Source organism: Coregonus clupeaformis, chromosome 28 (assembly GCF_020615455.1).
Source record: "Coregonus clupeaformis isolate EN_2021a chromosome 28, ASM2061545v1, whole genome shotgun sequence".
NCBI classification, from domain to species: Eukaryota; Metazoa; Chordata; class Actinopteri; order Salmoniformes; family Salmonidae; genus Coregonus; species Coregonus clupeaformis.
In genome coordinates this window covers 11,406,833-11,429,047 of record NC_059219.1, presented here as the reverse complement: position 1 = coordinate 11,429,047, position 22,215 = coordinate 11,406,833, and the positions used below count along the sequence as shown (strand labels likewise).

Sequence of the window (22,215 nt, the reverse complement as noted above, 5' to 3'; positions counted from 1 at the left end):
GGTTGTGGACAGGTGTCTTTTATACTGATAACAAGTTCAAACAGGTGCCATTAATACAGGTAACGAGTGGAGGACAGAGGAGCCTCTTAAAGAAGAAGTTACAGGTCTGTGAGAGCCAGAAATCTTGCTTGTTTGTAGGTGACCAAATACTTATTTTCCACCATAATTTGCAAATAAATTCATTAAAAATCCTACAATGTGATTTTCTGGAGAAAAAAAATCTCAATTTGTCTGTCATAGTTGACGTGTACCTATGATGAAAATTACAGGCCTCTCTCATCTTTTTAAGTGGGAGAACTTGCACAATTGGTGGCTGACTAAATACTTTTTTTACCCACTGTACTACAGTGTGTAGTATAGTATTCTACAGTAGGTATTAATATTTTCCAGACAAGTTTCAATACCGGGAATAATTCATATTTATCCCCGAGAAAGTCCCGGGAAATAGCGCAAAAATTGGAAGTGTCCATATAAAAAAGATTCAAACCAAGATATGGTCACTATGCCAGGGTTCTCCCCAAATAAGAGAGTAAAGATTTCAGAGCAAATTACACTGATATTTAGTAATGATAGAGTAACTGTCTGATCACCAATTACATTGTTGTGAGTTGCGAAACAGGCCGTTCATAAATGTTGAGCCTTATGTACCTCAATTAATTCAGCAAACTTCAGCAGTAGGCCATCTAGACACAGAGCGCGCTCAGGACGCACAGAGCACACCCCGAGTATAGCGTTGTTGAATCATACAAACTTTGTAACAAAAGTCAAACAAAAGTCAAATGATTAAAGTTGCTAAGCTTGCTAGATAACCTTCAACGAATGACAGAATATTTCCTATATTTGGCAAAAATCAAGTTGATGATTATACGGATAGCAGATCAGCTCATGAATAACAGGTAGATGAAGAGTGGAAATAGTTTAAATATCAAAGTATCTTAACGAGAAACAACTCTGTTTTCAAAGTATCCATACAGTGGCTTGTGAAAGTATTCACCCCCTTGGCATTTTTCCTATTTTGTTGCCTTACAACCTGGAATTAAAATGGATTTTTTGGGGGTTTGTATCATTTGATTTACACAACATGCCTACCACTTTGAAGATGTAAAATATTGTTTTATTGTGAAACAAACAAGTAATAAATTAAAAAAAAAGAAAATTGCATAACTATTCACCCCCCCAAAGTCAATACTTGTAGAGCCACCTTTTGCAGCAATTACAGCTGCAAGTCTCTTGGGGTATGTCTCTATAAGCTTGGCACATCTAGCCACTGGGATTTTTGCCCATTCTTCAAGGCAAAACTGCTCCAGCTCCTTCAAGTTGGATGGGTTCCGCTGGATGTACAGCAATCTTTAAGTCATACCACAGATTCTCAAATGGATTGAGGTCTGGGCTTTGACTAGGCCATTCCAATACATTTAAATGTTTCCCCTTAAAGCACTCGAGTGTTGCTTTAGCAGTATGCTTAGGGTCATTGTCCTGCTGGAAGGTGAACCTCCATCCCAGTCTCAAATCTCTGGAAGACTGAAACAGGTTTCCCTCAAGAATTTCCCTGTATTTAGCGCCATCCATCATTCCTTCAATTCTGACCAGTTAACCAGTCCCTGCTGATGAAAAACCAAGAGAGGCACCACCAGCTTCACTGTGGGGATGGTGTTCTCGGGGTGATGAGAGGTGTTGGGTTTGTGCCAGACATAGCATTTTCCTTGATGGCCAAAAATCTAAATTTTAGTCTAATTTGACCAGAGTACCTTCTTCCATATGTTTGGGGAGTCTCCCACATGCCTTTTGGCGAACACCAAACGTGTTTGCTTATTTATTTCTTTAAGCAATGGCTTTTTTTCTGGCCACTCTTCCGTAAAGCCCAGCTCTATGGAGTGTACGGCTTAAAGTGGTCCTATGGACAGATACTCCAATCTCCGCTGTGGAGCTTTGCAGCTCCTTCAGGGTAATCTTTGGTCTCTTTGATTAATACCCTCCTTGCCTGGTCCGTGAGTTTTGGTGGGCGGCCCTCTCTTGGCAGGTTTGTTGTGGTGCCATATTCTTTCAATTTTTTAATAATGGATTTAACAGTGCTCCGTGGGATGTTCAAAGTTTCTGATATTTTTTTATAACCCAACCCTGATCTGTACTTCTCCACAACTTTGTCCCTGACCTGTTTGGAGAGCTCATTGGTCTTCATGATGCCGCTTGCTTGGTGGTGCCCCTTGCTTAGTGGTGTTGCTGACTATGGGGCCTTTCAAAACAGGTGTATATATAACACTGAGATCATGTGACAGATCATGTGACACTTAAATAAAGTCCACCTTTGTGCAATCTAACTAATTATGTGACTTCTGAAGGTAATTGGTTGCACCAGATCTTATTTAGGGGCTTCATTTCCGTTATTTATTTTTTAGAATCTTTTGAAACAAGTTATCTTTTTCATTTCACTTCACCAATTTGGACTATTTTGTGTATGTCCATTACATGAAATCCAAATAAAAATCCATTTAAATTACAGGTTGTAATGCAACAAAATAGGAAAAACTCCAAGGGGGATGAATACTTTTGCAAGGCACTGTATCTACTCTCATATTGTTTGTTGAGCACACATTCTCTACCAAAGCTCTCATATGGGCAGCAAGTCCGAGAAGCAGGGGAAATGTTATAGCGGTATTTTGACATGCACAGGCGAGAGACGTGCTTTGATAATGCAACCTACGGATTACAGAATAAAGTTCATGCAAGACAGGAGTCAGGATTTAGGACAGGAGAATATATTTTCCCTCATGCCTACCCACAGACTTAATGTCTGTGACAGAGATGACTATGTAATAAATTGTGCATAGGCCTATCAAATTTGTGACTGTCTGAAGAGTCACAATGACAGCTCAAAGAGGCACACGTTCTTTTATAGGCTATACTGTAGGGGTTTCCTGTAGGGTTCATTAACTAAATTCGGGTTGCGTGTGCAGTCAAGCAGTGGCAAATATGCGTGTGCTTTGAATTTATGGCGACTTTGTGTGAAGTAAATATGCTAGACTAAAGGCTACCATGCGACAACCTGTTTGGATAATGTGCTATTAAATATGTTGCTAATCTGATGCTGCACATGTTGTGTATTTTGTGGAATTGCATTAGTGCCGACAATTTTTGTAAATTTCCGGGTCGTCATTAAATTTTTTCGGGAAATGTGTGTTCCTGGGACAGTCAAGGGATCCCGGTAACCCATGTTAATCCCTATTCTACAGTTTACTAAAGTTTACTACAGAATTCTACAGTAAGTACTATAGTATTCTATAGTAAACGGTAGTATTTTTTCATGTGGGTCAACGCAGAGCGATTGAGGTCTGCTAAATGGCTAATATTAGTCAGTGTTATCTATTCCATGTACCTGTAACAAGGGGCACATAGGAACAGTGTAGGTGGAAAAACAATTTGAGTGACAGCCAGGGAAGGCCAGGGTGGGTCATCGTGGTACCTTGTTAGAAGGTGGAGACAGGGTCATTTGGATGTCACTCTGGCGGCTCCAGTGGTACCTCAGAGGTTGGACCTGTTCCCCGTTACGAGCATCCACTCGCTCTGTGGCCGGGGTCCTGGGAGACAGCACACACATACATTAACATAAAGTTCATACCACAATTTCAATAATGGAGGTGCTGGGCAATGTCATAAGAGTTAAGAATATGACGTTTCTCTATAACATTGGTCCAGCCCTCAAAGAATGGGTGTATGATTACAATACACAGGTTAATATACATTTTATTACAGCCTAGGGGAATAATCAGTTCTGGTTCTGAAGAGTCAGAGGTCATTGTAGTGGTTCAGTATAAATAAAAATGAGGTTGACAGAAGTAATGCTCAAAATAAGCTTATAGAACTGAAACTCTCCAGAATAGTAAGCATTACTACACGGGAAACCGGCTCTAAAAGGAGTCCTATATAAAACATTCAAGAAATGGGGAACTAAACTGGGGTGAGTTTCCCTTTAATTCGTCGTTATATCCTTCTTAAAGTGCATCGTTAGTATCTGAGCTGTTTCCTCAAAAAACATACAGTACCAGTCAAAAGTTTGGACACACGTACTCATTCAAGTGTGCAAAGCTGTCATCAAGGCAAAGGGTGGCTACTTTGAAGAATCTCAAATATAAAATATGTTTTGATTTGTTTAAGACTTTTTTGGTTACTACAGTCGTGGTCAAAAGTTTTGAGAATGACACAAGTATTGGTCTTCACAAAGTTCACTGTTATGAGATATTTTTGTCAGATGTTACTATGGTATACTGAAGTATAATTACAAGCATTCCATAAGTGTCAAAGGCTTTTATTGACAATTACATTAAGTTTATGCAAAGAGTCAATATTTGCAGTGTTGACCCTTCTTTTTCAAGACCTCTGCAATCCGCCCTGGCATGCTGTCAATTAACTTCTGGGCCACATCCTGATGGCAGCCCATTCTGGCATAATCAATGCTGATTGTCAGAATTTGTGGGGTTTTTGTTTGTCCACCCGCCTCTTGAGGATCAACCACAAGTTCTCAGTGGGATTAAGGTCTGGGGAGTTTCCTGGGCGTGGACCCAAAATGTCGATGTTTTGTTCCCCGAGCCACTTAGTTATCACTTTTGCCTTATGGCAAGGTGCTCCATCATGCTGGAAAAGGCATTGTTCGTCACCAAACTGTTCTTGGATGGTTGGGAGAAGTTGCTCTCGAAGGATGTGTTGGTACCATTCTTTATTAATGGCTGTGTTCTTAGGCAAAATTGTGAGTGAGCCCACTCCCTTGGCTGAGAAGCAACCCCACACATGAAAGGTCTCAGGATGCTTTACTGTTGGCATGACACAGGACTGATGGTAGCGCTCTTCACTGGACAAGGTGTTTTCCGGATGCCCCAAACAATCGGAAAGGGGATTCATCAGAGAAAATGACTTTACCCCAGTCTTCAGCAGTCCAATCCCTGTAACTTTTGTAGAATATCAGTCTGTCCCTGATGTTTTTCCTGGAGAGAAGTGGCTTCTTTGCTGCCCTTCTTGACACCAGGCCTTCCTCCAAAAGTCTTCACCTCACTGTGCGTGCAGATGCACTCACACCTGCCTGCTGCCATTCCTGAGCAAGCTCTGCACTGGTGGTGCCCCGATCCCGCAGCTGAGTCAACTTTAGGAGTCGGTCCTGGCACTTGCTGGACTTTCTTGGGCGCCCTGACGCCTTCTTCACAACAATTGAACCTCTCTCCTTGAAGTTCTTGATGATCCGATAAATGGTTGATTTAGGTGCAATCTTTCTAGCAGCAATATCCTTGCCTGTGAAGCCCTTTTTCGTGCAAAGCAATGATGACAGCACGTGTTTCCTTGCAGGTACCCATTGTTAACAGAGGAAGAACAATGATTTCAAGCACCACCCTCCTTTTAAAGCTTCCAGTCTGATCATGAAGGGGGGAAGTTATTCTAACTCAATCAGCATGACAGAGTGATCTCCAGCCTTGTCCTCGTCAACACTCTCACCTGTGTTAACGAGAGAATCACTGACATGATGGCAGCTGGTCCTTTTGTGGCAGGGCTGAAATGCAGTGGAAATGTTTTTTTTGGGATTAAGTTCATTTTCATGGCAAAGAGGGACATTGCAATTAATTGCAATTCATCTGATCACTCTTCATGACATTCTGGACTATATGCAAATTGCCATCATCAAAACTAAGGCAGCAGACTTTGAAAATTAGTATGTGTGTCATTCTCAAAACTTTTGACCACGACTGTACATGATTCCGTATGTGTTATTTCATAGTTTTGATGTCTTCACTAATATTCTACAATGTAGAGAATAGTAAAAATTAAGAAAAACCCTGGAATGAGTAGGTGTGTCCAAACCTGATCAATCAAATATAGTCACTCTCTCTTTAGATTATAGTGAGTAATTTTTATATGGACCAAAGTTCACAGATATTTTTGCAAACTGCAAACTAGAGAGCCTCTTGGATGTTATATGGAACACTAAGTATTAACGTTGCACTTCAGTAACGATTTGTCGTAAAGACACAGCCCAGAACTGAGCAGCTGGAAACTAATTCCATGGCTTTATTGTACCCTTAACATTTAGTACCTTTTATCCTGTTCTGCGGCAAACACCAAGCCCCAATTCTCACTATGGGCCACACTGACCCCATTGAATCATGGGTAGGGAAAAACACAGTTAACTCTAACCTCCATTGAGTGATAAAGTGCAAGATAAACCTTGTGCATGTCCAATTCCAACTTGCACATACTGGCTATAGCCCCTTTCATTCCATTATAGCTATAAAAAAAAAACACTATGGCCAAAATGATGTCCATACAGATACCGGTTTTCTGCACTGCGCAAACATATACATACTATATAAAAATTTTAACTAATATGTGAACACATAGTTGGTGTCCCTTGGGTCAGGGCTCTCACCGGCTCGGTTGGCGTCCGGTGCCCTTGTGGAAGGGGCTGGCAGTGCCCAGGCAGGGCAGGTTGCGGTGACAGCGGGGGAAACGCAGGGCGAGGAAGAGGAGAACCACCGGCAGGACGAAGAGGAAGATGACCAGCAAGGCCACACGTGCCGGGTCAGAACCTGGAGATACAGAAAAAATTGTGGTCATGGTTATCATGGCAGACATAGAATAACAGCTGGGTGCATGTTACTTATTTCATCCTAGTTTTATTGATACGGTGTCCCAAGTTCTCAAGGATTTGATTAAGATGAGGAGTGTATATCTATGAGTGCAGTCAAGTTGTGTGTTAACAGTGGAAGGGTGAGGGAGGGTGAGGTACCTCTAGGTACTCTAGCAGGGCCGCTGTCCACACTACCTCCATGGCCCGTGTACCTACAGTCTGGAGGAGCCCAACCCACGTCACAGTGGCAGTTCTTATTGCTGTTGCACACCTGGCAATGTCAGAGAGAGGATATTGAGCCATATTATTCATTTAACATCAACAACAGTATGAGCCAGTCCATTGTGAGCAATACAATATAACTCCTATAAGGGAAGACTGGCAGCTGGCTTGCTCACCCCGTGGCCGTTGCATTTGCTCTGACATTTGTCGACGCCGAACAAAGACACATCCTGACAACGCTGGTTCCAACATGCCTGAAACACAACCACTACATGGTCAGTAATACCAATCATCATTTTAGATATTTATGTAAGCTCAGATAACAGAGAAAAGATCTCCTATATCCCTATTCCAAAGGGTCAAATTACCCGTTCCACAAAAACAAAAGTCTTCTGCATTGTACTTCTATAGCTGAGGAGATGCCTACCTTGCCAAGACCACACGCAGTGCCCTGTGCCACCATGGCAGGGTCGGAGACGTCGTCGCCAAGGTGGAAGTAGGTTCCCCGGCAGACAAAGTCGCTGTAGTTAAATTTGACTTTGGTGGTCAGGATCTCAGCACTGGTGCCTAGCAACGGACGGTCGTTGCCTCCCTGGCACTGGAGCCTCCCACAATGCACATCTCTGAAAAGTCAGACACAGTCAGACATATGGAATTGTTCATTAGGCACCAAATGGAAGAAAAAGGACTGAAACAGGGCGGGACTACATGAACTTGTCCAATAAAATATGCTTATTTTGTTATCTGTTGCAAAACGTTTTGCTACGATGTGCCCTAATGAACGTGGTACCTACTTGCTAGGGCAGGGGATGTAGGTTCCGTTGGCCATCTGGCCACAGTTGCCGTATTTGTTGCCCTGTTTGTTGACAGAGGAAAAGCAGACCGGTGGAGCCCTGGTGGAATCTGAAAAGAAAAAAGGGAGTTTAAACAACCATAAATGTATCAAAGATTCTACAGTAAAAGTGTCTGAACAACACCGCCTCCGGAGTTTATGAGCCATTCTCAATTCTCCAACTCTGCAACATTTGGCATATGAAGATTTGATATGATGTACCGTAATAACTCGCCAAAACAGTTTCTTCAATCAAACACTAGTGGTGACATGATATATAGGAACCCTTTGTCTGGGGAAGTATTCTCTGTTGCTTTTTCAAAGTTCCAGTTCCGCTGACCATTCAGTCCAGAACTCTGGGGTTCGGATCTCTTGAGGTTCTACAGTACTTGGTCAATGTACTGAAACAAGTCAATAACTAGCCACTAGCTCCCCACAGTGGTATCAATCCCAATGGTTATCGGGTCCAGACAATATGACAAACAGTGTAACTCACTAGGTCCCCACAACATCTGGCACTGTGTGTTGAGGCTGGCGCAGACGCCGCTGTAGCAGTAGGAGGAGCCTTCCTCGCAGGGCTCGCCGTTCTGCAGGAACACGTTGGGGGGGCAGTAGGGAGAGGTACCGGTGCAGTGTTCTGGGAGGTCACACTCCCCCAGGGGCTGCCGACACACCCATCCACCTGTACGCAGCTGGTCAAAGAGAGAGAAAATAGACAGTAGATTAGTGAAGGGGTTTATGCTTTGGATCTTTGTTTAGCTTCTTGCGATAGATCATGTAATAGTTTAGTTATTTGTATCACCATTAGCTATTGCACATGCAGCAGCTACTCTTCCTGGGGTCCACATAAAACATACAAATACATGACAAAATATAGAACAGTAATAGACAAATACAGAACAGTAATAGACAAGAACAACATAAGATATTACATTAAATTTAAATCAGAGTTATAACATATATAATTAGCTATAATAAATATGAGACTAACGAACTGAGCTGATTAAAATGTAGGTGTACAGTAGAGTGTTCAGTGATGGGGTTGAATGAGTGACTGAGTGAGCGTGTGTGTCAATAAGGGTCCACTGAAGGAGACAGAGGAAGAGAGGCTTGCCCACCTTGCAGTTGTCACAACAGGTACCATCGGAGGAACACTGGGCTCCAGGAACCAGTTTACAGGTGGTGGCGTTGCAGCAGGGATCGTTACACTCCTGGACATGCAGAGCGACAGAGACATTTGTATACATAATTAATTGTGATACAATGAATCCTAAACCCTAAAATTAGGAGTCTTCAACCTTTTCTTTCCCAGGGACCCCCTCCCAGGCAAACTGGCGACCCAGGGACCCCCATCATACGTTAGTATGATGAGGGTCCCCTGCCCTAAATCATAAAGCCTTAGTCTGTTCATTGAATGATCATCTATGGTGGCAGGCTGGCATTCATTGGGATGAATCTTGTCCTGGAGGCAGCTCTGCAGGTTGGTCAGTAGCTGGCAGAGTCACAGTCATAAAATCAGATTTTAAACCTAACCCAAACCTTGCTAACCTTATACCTAACCATATATTAAGACCAAAAAGCACATTTTTGTTTCCATTAATTTTGTATGATATAGCCAATTTTGACTTAACGGCTGGCCCATCTAGAGGAAACTGCTCAGTGCTGCCTCCAGGACAAGATTCATACCAATAAACTTTAACCTGCATCTATGGTGAGCCATGCTGTACTCCCTAAGAGGATCCAATTTACTGTCCTACGTACATCCAGCAGGCCGCAGTCACACTCCTCTCCCTTCTCCACGTAGAGGTTTCCACAGCGTGGCCCCCCCAGCAGTTTCTCAGGCTGGGGCACGTTGAAGAGGCACATCCCCCCACCATGGAGTAGGCTGAGGGACAGGTCTCTGGCACTGCAGCTGCTGAACAGCTGGCCTGGCATGAACCTGGGACAGAGGGGCAAAGAGAACAAGACATTTAGTGGACGCTCTTATTCAGAGCTTTTTACAAGTGCATTCAAATGAAGTGCCTAAAAACGAACATAATACAAGGCAGGTGAGGATCACAGCTGTACAGAACTGATCCTTTCTGTATTGTATCAATGACTTTGCATGGCCTGGTGCATTTATAATGTATGTCAAACCTAGCCCACCATAGCCCCCTAGCCCCTCACCCAGTAGATGGCTCCATGATGCAGCCTCCCATGCGTGGTTCGTTCTGACACTGGCAGCGCCGGTCGGCTGTGTCGTGACTCATGCCCAGATTGTGCCCGAGCTCATGGGCAATGGTGGACGCCACCCCCAGCACACTGACCAGGTGATCCTGCCCACAGAGAGGGAGAGAGAGAGAGAGAGAGAGAGACACACACACACACAGAGTCAATTACCACAGACTCATACTATCATTGTGGGGCAGTTACCCCTGTACTCCACTGATAAACCTAACTGAAGCTAACTAACTCACCACATTGACCCCTCCTGACCGGTCCTTGGAGCACATGGAAGACTGAGATGCCATTCCCACTGTAGTTCCGTCAAATGAGTCCCCCCTGGAAGAGATCACAAACACATACAGTTATAGTTAGTCTATTTTCACAAAGAGGCCATCCACAATGGAAGCAGATTCTTGCCAAAACAAACTATTGGTAAATACATGTATTTGGGATGAATCTGCTTCCATAACGTACAGGTGTGAGAAAGGCACCGATTAACTTCAACCAAGTCCATTTGACTACTCACATGACGAGCTGAGCATTGTCGTGGCGCAGGCGGGGCAGCAGCTCTCTGGTGCGCCACTCCAGGAAGCGGTTGAGGGTGTCTGTGGGACTCTTGTCAACCTGGATCTTATCCTGGTCACTCCAGATCTCCAGCCCAGTCAGAGCCACGCGCACACTCAGCGGCCGGTAGAACTAGAGAGGGGTAGATGAGGCCAACCATGACAAACCAATGAAAATCTAATACAAATATACAGCCAGTTTATTAGGTACACCCATCTAGTACCGGGTCGGATCCCCTCTTTGCCTCAAGAACAGCATGAATTATTTGGGGCATGGAAACGTTGCTCAATTGGTATCAATGGACCTAATGTGTGCTAGGAAAACGTTCCCCACACCATTACACCACCAGCCTGTCCCGTTGACACTAGGCAGGATGGGGCCATGGACTCATGCTGCCTGCGCCAAATCCTGACTCTGCCATCAGTATGACACAACAGGAACCGGGATTCCTTGGACCAGGCAATGTTTTTCCACTCCTCAATTGTCCAGTGTTGGAGAATGCGTGCCCACTGGAGCCGCTTCTTCTTGTTTTTAGCTGATAGTAGAACCCGGTGTGGTCGAACAGTAACTGAATGCCTCAATGCCAGTCTGTTTGCTTTATATAGCAAGCCACAGCCACGTTACTCACTGTCTGTAGGAGCGAACCATTTTTGTGAACGGGGTGCTGTACCTCATAAACTGGGTGTATATGGTAAATACTTAAAGACATCCTCCAGCGATTTGTTTTACTTTTACTGTTGAAAAGCGATATCCCAAGTATAAATACAGTAAAATACACACACTAAAGGGTGAAAACATGTGTTTTTAGCTAAAGAATGTTTTTTAGACACCCGCAAACTTCAAGGAGTAGGGCATTCAAGGAGTTGGTCTATTGGGAATCCGTGATATCGTCGGCCTCCCGCTTGCTTGAGGAACAATAGAGGAGCAATAGACCCCCCCCACTTGTGCCATGGCATGACTTACCTGGACCACTTATTGAGATGTGGCTTTTGTTAAGTAAATCAGGTGTTAAATGATGTGAAAAGGAGACTGGAGTGCCACTTTAATGTTAGGTTACATACCCAATCTACTTGGTTGGCCACATCCAGCATTCGATAGATGATAGTCTTGTTGATTTTCTGGTAGTTAAGGTACTGTAAAAATAACAGTTATTGGTTAGGACAACAGAGACCGAACATGATGGGATTGGTCTAAATGTACTGGGGTCTCTTCAAAGTGCAGCTATGTCAGTGCCTTGCTTACACTATGGGTCATTGTCGTACATTAGCCTTATCGTACATTACCTCTTTGTGATCAGCTACAAGCACAAGCTCTATGTACTTGGTCTCTGAGAGAATGTCCCTCTTACTCTGCAAAAAAAAGCAAAGTGAAAACAAAATACATTAGGGCCAATGTACAGTATGTTGTCGACAGTTCAGGGAAGTCAGTATGATATTTCCAGCAGTGGCAAAAACCATCAGTAGTTCCAATCCCAGGATAAACAAACATTTGATTGTGCTTCAAGCCCCTCTCACCCTGTGTGGGACTTGTGGTGGGACGTGGATGGGGGGTACAGGCGTATGGGACACCCCACAGCCCCCAACACTAGCCCTCTCCAGAGGTCTGGTGGAGTAGAGCAGGTGCATCCCCTCCTCCTCCTCCCCTCCACTCTCCTCTGCCCCCTCCTCGTCCTTGTGGTCTTCCTCGGGCTGCAGCTCAAAGCTCAGGGTGGAGTTGATGGCCACCACGCCCCTGAGGGGGGGGGGAATAAACAGGGACTCACTCAACAGGGACACAAAATGGCGTCCAAGTTCCAAGTAAATACAGTTACTTCAGGTGAGGACATTGTGCAAGGCTCTGCTAGCAATCAGATTACCTTCGCTACATAAACATGACCCTAAACCGAGTATATGGCCACACGGTCTGCCCACGCAAGTAAAGAGCTCTTGAATCCAACTCTAAATAAAGGTCAAGAGGATTTTCCATGGATTTCCGCCAAGTTCATTTGGATATCCCTAAAGTATCCAAGCCAACGGAAAGGACCCCAGATTAAAACACTGGTCCTTTCTCAAATCGGAGGATTAGTATGCTTTAGGAGGTCAAAGATCTTTCTGATTAATCTGGATTGGATTAAAGCCACCTCACGGTCGATCACTCCGCCCCATTCACGTAACCATGACGTTGCCCGTACTGCAGGAAAAGGTGAAGTGCCCTTAGTAAAGACTTCACATTTATAATAATAGGTTTACCATATAGTGCACCACAAACGGTTTAACTGAGGGGGGCAATTAAGTGGGATAAGGCTGACCCCTGTTTAGATCAGTTTACTGTTTTAAATGCATTAACCATTACATAACAGAGAATGAAATGCATATGCGTAAGGTCATAGTCAAGTTGATATTAATACCTGAGTCCAGAGCAGGTACTGAGAGCCACCCTGGACTGTGGGAAGCCCCTCACTGAGCCGTGGTAGTAGCAGTGAGTCTAGGAGACAACATAATACATCATATAATGACATTATTATCCAAGCTCATATGAACTAACTTGCCGATTTCATAACTATCCCTAGAATAATCCTACCTATAACAACCAGAACATTTGACAACACATTTGTGGTATAGTAACTAAAATGCAGTGATGTTAAATGTAGATACAATACTTACCACTGTGCTCTCCTCTAAAGAAACCCCGGTGCCATTAGGGAGGTAGTAGAAGACATTGGGGGGCTTGGGCAGGAGATCACTGCAGGGAGAGGACAGGATTACTGTACATTCATTCAGACTATGTTTTATTGCTGATGATAAACCCCTTTCTGAAACTATGAAGTCTTAACTCAACGATTTCAAAGGTTGGGGGATTTCTGCATCACAACTCCCCATTCAGATAGCTAAAGCCTAAGATTAAAATATATGATATTTCAAAATGGATTCTATTTTGTTAGGTGAGCTTACTGGTTTTTCTCCAGGTCCAAAATATAGATGCTGCCTCCAAATTGAAGACCACACTGTAGCTTGTCTGGGTGACCGTTCTGGGAATGGGAAAGAAACATACACATGATAATGAATGTGTACTGTGATTTTTATCCTCATAAGTCAGTGGATAATTTAACTGTATTACTAAAACCTGGTTGGACACTTCCCCTTAACAACTGATGTGCTAAAAGGGAGCAATGACCCTGTGTGGCCAAATTAACCATCATTATGTTCATGCTTTTTCTTGACTCATTGTCCAACGAACAATTTTCCAGCACTTACTTTGTTAGCTGTTGTTATTGTAATTGCTCAATGTTGCAACATGGTGTATTCATGATTAGCGCGTGATGAGTGCCTTAATGAGTGAATGCAGCCAAGAGCAGCTTGAAGTGGCAAACGGGGCAAAGGGACAATCTTCTTAGTGAAACAGCAGTAATATACAGGACCACCATGTGGTCTTTCTTATTAACCTGGGGAAGGTTAAAGGATTGAGGCTGTTATGTACACAATGACCTCTCTCCTTTAGAGGCTGATGGACAACATTTCAGATGTAGTAGACGGCTATGGAGCTCTCATCCTTTCTCCTCACTAAAGTTCCATTATTACGCAACGCTCAAATTGGTTAACACTATATACTATTAATCCCTTCAGCCAATCAATACTCATCCCATCAAACCACTCAGCAGACATGAAATAAGATGGTGCGGTTAAAGTTATACTTAGTCTATGGCTGCAGCCTCCCCTTAGCAATACCTGTCAACACCTGCATGCTCTCTAAAATAAACCCAAAGTCTCTAAATGCGGGCAGCACCCAGTCCTTGATTGGCACTGACACCTAAGCACAATACTAGAGCCCAAATGAGCTGAATCAGTGTACAGACTGTCAGCCAGGATTACCCCTCATAGGCACTAAGGACCAGGCTATAAATGGACTTCCTTTGCCTGCTGCACATTTCTCTCACCAACTGCCGAGGCGGCGGTGGGTAAATTGCGTCCTCTCCCTCTTTTCCTGTCAGTTTCCCCTTGGCTTCCATCTCAACACCCTCTCTCTTCCTGCCATTCTGTCGCTTTCTAGCCCGTTTAGCGGCTCCACCTTTGAAGACAGTAAGTAGGTGAAACCCTTCCTGTTGGAGCTTCCCTCCTTCCCCACCACAGAGTGCTACTTCCTCGCTTTCTCCTCTCCAGCTAACTGACAGGAATTGGCAGAGGATCAGGCTTGGAAATGGGACTAAGACTAGGAGCACAGGCAGTAAGGTAATAGGGTGGTGACAGTATGCCAGAGAGGTCTGTTCAGTTCCAAGTAGCAGTTAGTGACTATGAGGAACCCGAGAGACTACCTCTTCTGTTGACCGGTGAAATCATGCTGGATAATGTCACTGCCGGGTACCCAAGTCCAACAACAACAACTGACACCTAATTCACTCTGAAGCATTCTACTGTCCACAGTCCCAGAAATACTTTAACAACATCATGGTTCATATGACACACACAACTGTGTCCCTCTACCATAGGCTCTAAGAGGCTATTAGTAATAACATAACTATTCACACTGGAATCCAGCATTCTCCAGTCATTGGATATGTAAAAAATTTAACTGGTTCCACATCCAAGAATATCATAATCCAAGAAGAATCCCAGAAGTAGAAGCTGATAATTGAGGGGGATTTCCAATACATTTGAATGAAAACATAACTCGGTCTATTTCTAGTTTCTATAGTCTTTATTATAATCAGAGGGCTTTGGTGAGGTCATTCACCAAAGTATGTAAGGAGAGTGTGACTGAGTTACATTGGGTGGGTCTGTGTTTTTGTACTGAGAGAGTCCAATGGGTGACCAACAAAGACTCCAGGCACATTGGGTGGAGATCTGGCGCCACACGACAAGGCAAAAAAACAAGCAATCTACAGTCATGTCAGTTATGTGACCAAAGAGAAGAAAAAAGGGAGAGAAAGAGATGCACACATTCTCTCAAACATCTGCAGCTTTTGGCCAGCTGTCTTGGATTGTGGTTTTGGGGTGAGAGGTCAGAGGTCAGAGTAGAAACAGGGCTCCTTCCAGAGCTACATCTGTTCAGGGCTCTAGTACAGGATCACACCCAAATATCTGGAGCTCAGCCAAGAAACACCCACCCTCTCCACGCTTTGTTTGTCATTCTTCTTTGAGCTTCATTACAATTTCTCTTCCATTTCTCTCCTCGTCTCTACCTTATCTCTTCTCTCCCCCCTCTTCCTCTTTCTGAACCCTTACCTCACACTCGCAACTGGTCTCTCGTTTCACTCTCACTGGCTTCTTACACCTCTCTCTGTCACTCTTTATCCTATCGACAACCATGTCCACTCCATCTCTGCTGCCATTACCTCTCCTTCCGCCACTCTCTACCTTCACCCTCTTATTTGCCCCCTCTCCTTCTAACCCTCAGTGAGGTAATGTCCCAGGCCATGATCTCCTACCAGTAACAAGATGAGCTCACCGCCATATGAATGATGGGTGGGGTCCATTCAGACCCAGAGCTGCTTGTGACCCACAGCAGAAGAAAGAAAGCAGGGAGGAGGAGAGGGGGAAAGGGGCGGAGGGGGTGTAACGGAGGAAGGGAGAGAGGGAGGGACAGGGCGAGTCGTGATTCCTCTCCAGCTCTTTCAGCTCAACGGAAGTACGAGGGAGGGAAATACAATCAGTCAGCTCCTGGGATGTCTGTCTGTCTTCCTCAGTCCCTGTAGTGCTTCTCTGTTATTTAGTCTGACCCAGAGCAGCCCTGGATCCTGATTATGGATCAAGTCTGGACATGTCAGTGGAGTGTGCCTGTCCACTATCTGGGGGAAAGCTCTGGGTCAGTTCATGACTTGTGTATCCCCTTTGCATTACAATAACAGCCAAGTTAATTAATGCACAACGGGCAACACGAGGTAGAGGAGTTTTGCATCAACTCCAGTCCCAAAGGGAATGTGGTGTTTGCTGGCTCTTCTCCTCTTCCCTAGCAGTTGACTGATTAATATTGATGGACCAGAGTCAACACTTCCTGGTTTATAGATGTTCAACAGACGCTGGTATGAAGGCAAGAGTGAAAACCATTTCACTGGAACTCATGTCTGCCTCTGACTGTTTCTTTACTGCTGTGCGTGGATATCCAGAACTTACCTCACCAATAGGAAAAGTGATTCATTCCCATTTAACTAGTAGCCTGCCTACTGGCATTACCTTCACTTGGGCTCAGAGAAGTACTCAGTGATTTGAATTACTTTTGGGGTATAATTAATGATCTGGTTATATAAACAGGACCCCTGGTTGGGGATTAACTCAAGACCATTCTTAAACCGGCTCAATCCACCACACACCCTAGTGAAACACTTTCCCTACAGACACCTTCTTAAGTAGATAAGAGGCACCCCCCTCACGTAAAGAATCAGTCTTACCATGCTTTGGGTGTAAGACAATAATGTCCCCCATCACACACGGCCGTCTTAATGGTAGGGTAAGGGGTTGGGGTGGCAGAAATGCTTACTGTCAATACAGAATACGAATTAGCTGAGATCCCCTCCTTAAGCTGTATTAAGGTGAAGCTCCCTGCTGCACGCCTTACACATCAGAGCTCCCCATGTGTGTCCCAGTCACAAATCCATTCAAAGCCAAGTTGGTTTGGGACTGAACTTACCTCATCAGAGACACAGTGTGGAGGCAAATAATAGCAGGGACCAGAGAGGTGAGCACTGAGCAGCAGAACACAACTCAGAAATAAAGGGTTACCTGTAAACTGATAAAGCATTTCCCACGTCTTTATTTTCTTCTTAATGTGGCAACTGTCTAAAAGTGTGTTTGACAAAGTAGATCTATTCATGGTTTAATGTTGACAGAAGCTATTCAGGCCAAGTCAAGTGCCTCTCCCAAGAGGACACAAGTCGCCTGCTCCACCATAAGAAATGAAACTGTAACACTGTGGTCACTGGCATGTTTTCTTCTTTAATATCTAACACACATATAATCAATCTGAGATCCTAATTGGGCTGGGAGTTACATGCATTTCATCAAAAGAAAATCGTAGTTATTTTGAACTAACTAGTGATATGCAAAGAATATACCCTCAGATCTTTTTGCCTCAAGAGAACATTTACGAACGTCTTATCTATAGCTAATCATGCTTTGCTAGACAAATAAAGATCTACACTTAACGTGATGAAGTTGCATTCCCTGGACTGGGAAATGGAACATTACAGGAATTACACTGTTCAGGGGATGGGTGGGTGTTGATGAGGGTGGACGGACAAAGTTTGTATCACAGATGCAGCCATACACAGTCACACCCCTCCCATATGGCACCATCCCCACATTTCCTCTAATTTCTGACAAACAATCTAAAAACAGCTCCCAACTGCCATGGTTACACATTGCGTGTATTTTGAGTGAGTATGTGAATCACTGGTGTTATGTTCGTCAGTATGAGCAGTAGGCTGTGGGTGCAGTAACCTCAGGACAAGTGAAAAATGGCTACTCATTCATCAATGACTGGAGTGATTCAGAGGATGAACCACACAATAATGTAGGAATTAGGAGTGACTCTCTGCTGAGTCGTAGCCAATGAGGCCCACTCAACTGTGTTATTTGTATGACAGTGCAGTGCCCTGGTTGGCTTTGCAACCAGCAAACAAACATCTTGGTGCCTGATGGAGACTGTTTTGCCAATGGGATTCAACCTTTTGAAAGTTAACATTCTGATCCAGTAGCTGGCTTAAAAAGTGAATGTGCCAAAATGTAGCCCTGTCATGCTCTTATTCTCTACTTTCCTCTCTCTCTGTCCGTGTGTCTGTGTGGAAAAGGGGGGGGGTCTGCTGTCTGGCTTCCTTTTTTGTGGTAATATAACAGAGGAAGGAAGTAGGCGCCTTGACATATTTTACAGGAAGCTTCCTGAATAAAAACTATGATCTGAAGAAGGTGGGGGGGGGTGGGGGGCACTTTAAGGGGACGGACACTTCCTGTGCAGCTGACAGGAGGTCTGAAATCATATCCTGAAGAATTCCCCCATATCACTGACTCCACCCAGACAGGAGAACATCGTAACATGGACGACCTTCGAATGGAAAAAATGTGAGCAATTGGAATAACCAGGTGTGGGTTTGATGTTAGTTTGAGACATAAAACTACAGTTTAAAATTTGAGTTCCTATGGGACCTGTAAAAATAGAATGGCTATTAACCTCTGACACTATCTAAAAAAATAAAGCCCACTTTATAAAAGCGCTCCAGGATCACTGAATGAAGAATGCTAACATGTAAGCATGGAAATAGAAAGCACATAATGGAAGTAGGATCAGTGCAATATAATGTTTGTGTATGGCTCTGTGTAGAACGATAGTCTCTCACACACATTCTCTTGATGTCTGTAGTCTCACCTGCAGGGCCTCACTGAGACTTCTCTTGTGTCCGTTTACTACCACAAAGGGCCTGGTCCTCTCCAGTGGCTTGCCGTGGTGGTGCTCTGAACCTAGGGACAGAGAGAGATGGGATTCATAGGAAAATCTTGTCTTATGTCGCTTGAGTCGCTATATTCAGATTCATAAATATCAGTTTGATACTCTAACATCAGGGGATGGAGAAACTATTTTGTTAGTGCTAGTAGTGACCCTAAAAGTTACATTCTAGTAGTCCGTGAACCCCCTTCCCCATTGGGCAATGCTAATGTTAAGATAAAGTCAGCCATATCCCAGACGGATATCCCTTAGTAGTAAGGAAAAACTAACTTGGTATACAGGTTTAGGTTAGGAAATGCAGGAAACCTACAGTTTCCATTAAATGGTTTCAATATGCCAGGAAAAAAGATCAGCATCACAATCTAAACTAAGCATGGACAATTCAAGCTAATTGCACAAACCAATCAGTGATGATGGATGTGCTTATAACAGCTCATGCTCTTTCTCAGCCGGCATATCTTCTGACTCCTTTCTTCCACACACACGTAAAACAGACACAGCTGCATTAACATCAGTACAAGAGGCTCTGTGTCCCCTGTCTGTTCCTAGTACAGCTGTTGTCCAGAGCCTGTAGTAGGTTAGTTGTAGATGACTGGCTGGCAGGTATCTCGAGGACTAAAAAGCAGCAGACCACCTCCCAGTGCCCATTTTACAATAGCCTATCTATCTACACTGAACAAAAATATAAAATGCAACATGTAAAGTGTTGGTCCCATGTTTCATGAGCGGGAAATAAAAGATTCCCGAAATGTTCCATATGCACAAAAAGCTTATTTCTCTCAAATTGCGGGCACAAATGTGTTTACATCCATGTTAGTGAACATTTCTCATTTGCCAAGATATCAAGAAGCTGATTAAACAGCATGATCATTACACAGGTGCACCTTGTGCTGGGGCCAATAAAAGGCCAATCTAAAATGTGCAGTTGTGTCACACAACACAATGCCACAAGTTGAGGGCGCATGCATTTGGCATGCTGACTGCAGGAATGCCACCAGAGAATTGAACGTTCATTTCTCTACCATAAGCCACCAACATCGTTCTAGAGAATTTGCCCCAACTGGGACTCCAGTGACTGTCAAGCCAACAACTTAACAGTTAAGCGAAAAGGTCCGAACCTCTTCACGAGGTAGATAGATGTTGGACTTGACAGTCACTGGGCCAGGGTTCGAGTCCCGGTCGGGCCTAAACCCGAATTCACTAGAAACGTGTTATACGTTTTTAGAAAGTAAAGGTATCAGATAAACAATTGTAATTGGCATGCATGCTAGGCTCCAGTATATAGAGAGGAGGTTTATCCCTACTGTAGGATAGGCCTACAATTTAGGGTCATTTTGGGTGAATTTGAGAGTGCCCAGGCAAGGACTGAAATTACATTTTAATGACAGTTCCATTGAAGTTGCCTAGGCTAAACTAGGGCTACTACAAATACCTACTTGTAAGTGAGGAGTGAGACGATTCTGTTGTTGCGTTCAAAGGAGACAGCTTCTCTTCTGTCTTCTCCATCTCGGTCTTATTTGAGTTCAAATGACTTTCCGCCAGCAGATATTCCTGCGAGTCGGCATCGTCCAGTAATCCTAAACCGCTACTAGGTAACGTATTTGATTGAGTACCGCGAAATGTTACAGTCTCGAGTAGCACCAACGTTATCAAAGCTCGAGATAGAAACATTGTTGCGCAGTGACATTGGCTCGTGTCCATCAATTAATCCACGTAAAAGGTGTAAAACAAGGCATTCAGAAACGGAGAAAGGCAGCAGGTTCTTTCGGAGGCAACTATATGGCTACTTCAATTTGCCTACAGATGCAAATGTCAAGCGAAAGTCCATGATAGGCATCCACAAAGGCACGCGTAGAGCAGAAGTGTTGCATGGGCCAGTCAATCGAACTTGTAACTTTAGTTCAAGAGGCTTCATTCACCTGCGCCATTAGCCCACACCATAAAGTCCTGTAACAAGCCTCTAAACAAGACCGACCCGCTGTCCGTAGCTTCTGGCTGCAGTTATCTCAGGGTCATATTTCCAGTACCTTTACACACAGTGCTACTACAACATATGTCCCTTCCGTAGCAGAGATAGGCCCACTGTGATGTCGTTAAACTCCCCAAGTGCGATCTAGAAAATCTTAATTCCTGAAAGGCAGACCGCTTCGAACACGCAAATCATTTGGGCACAAGACTGAGTGCGTGTTTACAGCGATGGTGTAATCGCATTTCAACCCCAGTACAAGGCGGGATTTTCTCTTGGGCTTTAACTCTTTACTGCCTGAATCTTTCTGCGGACACATTCTAGAGAGCCGCGTATTCTAACAAACCTTACACAAGATTTCTATATAGGAAGTTCTAAAAAATAATACAAAATCCATTTATAAAATCATGCACTTAAGCTAATTAAGTGTTACTAAACTATTATGCAATTGTATCCCTTACACATAGGCTATTTAATCTGATAATATCATGTCATCCTATTGTCTGAACATCCCAAAGGATTTGCTGGATCTCCAGTTGTGTAAATTGTCAGCATTGCTAAATAACAACTGCAATCTGCTAAAACCTCTGGAGAACAGATGTTATTGTTATATATGTCTAGTCGATTTAACAATGAATTAGTCACAGGAAAAAAAAAACTTCGGACAGGGATTCAAGGAAAGAAACCATTTTCTTCAGAACAATACTTAAAAGAAATGAGCCATAATAAAAATTGAACAGTGGGTGCTGATCAGCTGTTCATTCGGCAAATTTGCTTTTATTGCTATTGAAAAAAATGGAGGACCAAAACCTGTAGTGGACTAATATGCTAAATGCCTTTAATGTGTCTGCATGTGATTTAGGTGGTCGCCCTAATGGACATAGTACATGTCTGTGTCTGAACAGCTCTCCTCTGGGTCCCAGTTACTAGTGGGGACACAGGCGTAACAGGTCCTGCCCAGGTCCCTCCAGCACTGGGGACAGTAAGCCGCCTGGGACTGTGCACTCCACGGCCCGGTCACCCCTCTGCCTCTCCCCACACACACAGCACCACCGCAGCCTGCAGCCCAGCCTCTCCAGTCTGGACAACACACCAGACAACACCTGAGCGGGAGAGAGTGGAGGTGAAGGGTAGAGAGAGTAGAAAAGTGGGAGGAATAGAGAGGTAGTACAGTAGGTAGAAGGGGCAGTGTTAAATAACAGTACAATTCAGTGAAAGGAACATATTTGCCCTAATTAGATTATTGGGGGTCACAGGCCATGGATTGAAAAGCATTAGTGAAGAAGACAGAACAGAAGAAAATACGACAGCATGCAAGACCGGATGGAGAGAGAAGGGCCCAGGAAAGAGAGTGGGAGGGAGGCTGCGTCCCAAAGAGTTTGTCTGTGTTTGTTTAGATTTGTCTTGGAG

The 22,215-nt window shown here is 44.0% G+C and overlaps 1 protein-coding gene across 4 annotated transcripts in view; it reads right to left on the bottom strand.

The window, feature by feature from the left end:
- LOC121570085 (disintegrin and metalloproteinase domain-containing protein 15) overlaps positions 1-21,039 on the bottom strand; it is a 33,860-nt gene extending 12,821 nt beyond the window's left edge. For all 4 annotated transcript variants that reach the window (XM_045208566.1, XM_041881560.2, XM_045208567.1 and 1 more), the window contains exons 1-20: positions 20,276-21,039; positions 18,762-18,853; positions 13,361-13,437; positions 13,073-13,151; positions 12,817-12,893; positions 11,945-12,161; positions 11,714-11,779; positions 11,492-11,563; positions 10,393-10,562; positions 10,118-10,202; positions 9,828-9,976; positions 9,423-9,600; positions 8,780-8,872; positions 8,158-8,353; positions 7,624-7,732; positions 7,257-7,452; positions 7,006-7,083; positions 6,767-6,878; positions 6,407-6,566; positions 3,461-3,575 (exon numbers count right to left, since the gene is read on the bottom strand). In XM_045208566.1, coding sequence (XP_045064501.1) covers positions 3,461-3,575; positions 6,407-6,566; positions 6,767-6,878; positions 7,006-7,083; positions 7,257-7,452; positions 7,624-7,732; positions 8,158-8,353; positions 8,780-8,872; positions 9,423-9,600; positions 9,828-9,976; positions 10,118-10,202; positions 10,393-10,562; positions 11,492-11,563; positions 11,714-11,779; positions 11,945-12,161; positions 12,817-12,893; positions 13,073-13,151; positions 13,361-13,437; positions 18,762-18,853; positions 20,276-20,540 — 2,586 coding nt within the window. In that variant the 5' untranslated portion in view covers positions 20,541-21,039. The remainder of the gene's footprint in view (positions 1-3,460; positions 3,576-6,406; positions 6,567-6,766; positions 6,879-7,005; positions 7,084-7,256; positions 7,453-7,623; positions 7,733-8,157; positions 8,354-8,779; positions 8,873-9,422; positions 9,601-9,827; positions 9,977-10,117; positions 10,203-10,392; positions 10,563-11,491; positions 11,564-11,713; positions 11,780-11,944; positions 12,162-12,816; positions 12,894-13,072; positions 13,152-13,360; positions 13,438-18,761; positions 18,854-20,275) is intronic.
- Positions 21,040-22,215: the final 1,176 nt, after the last annotated feature.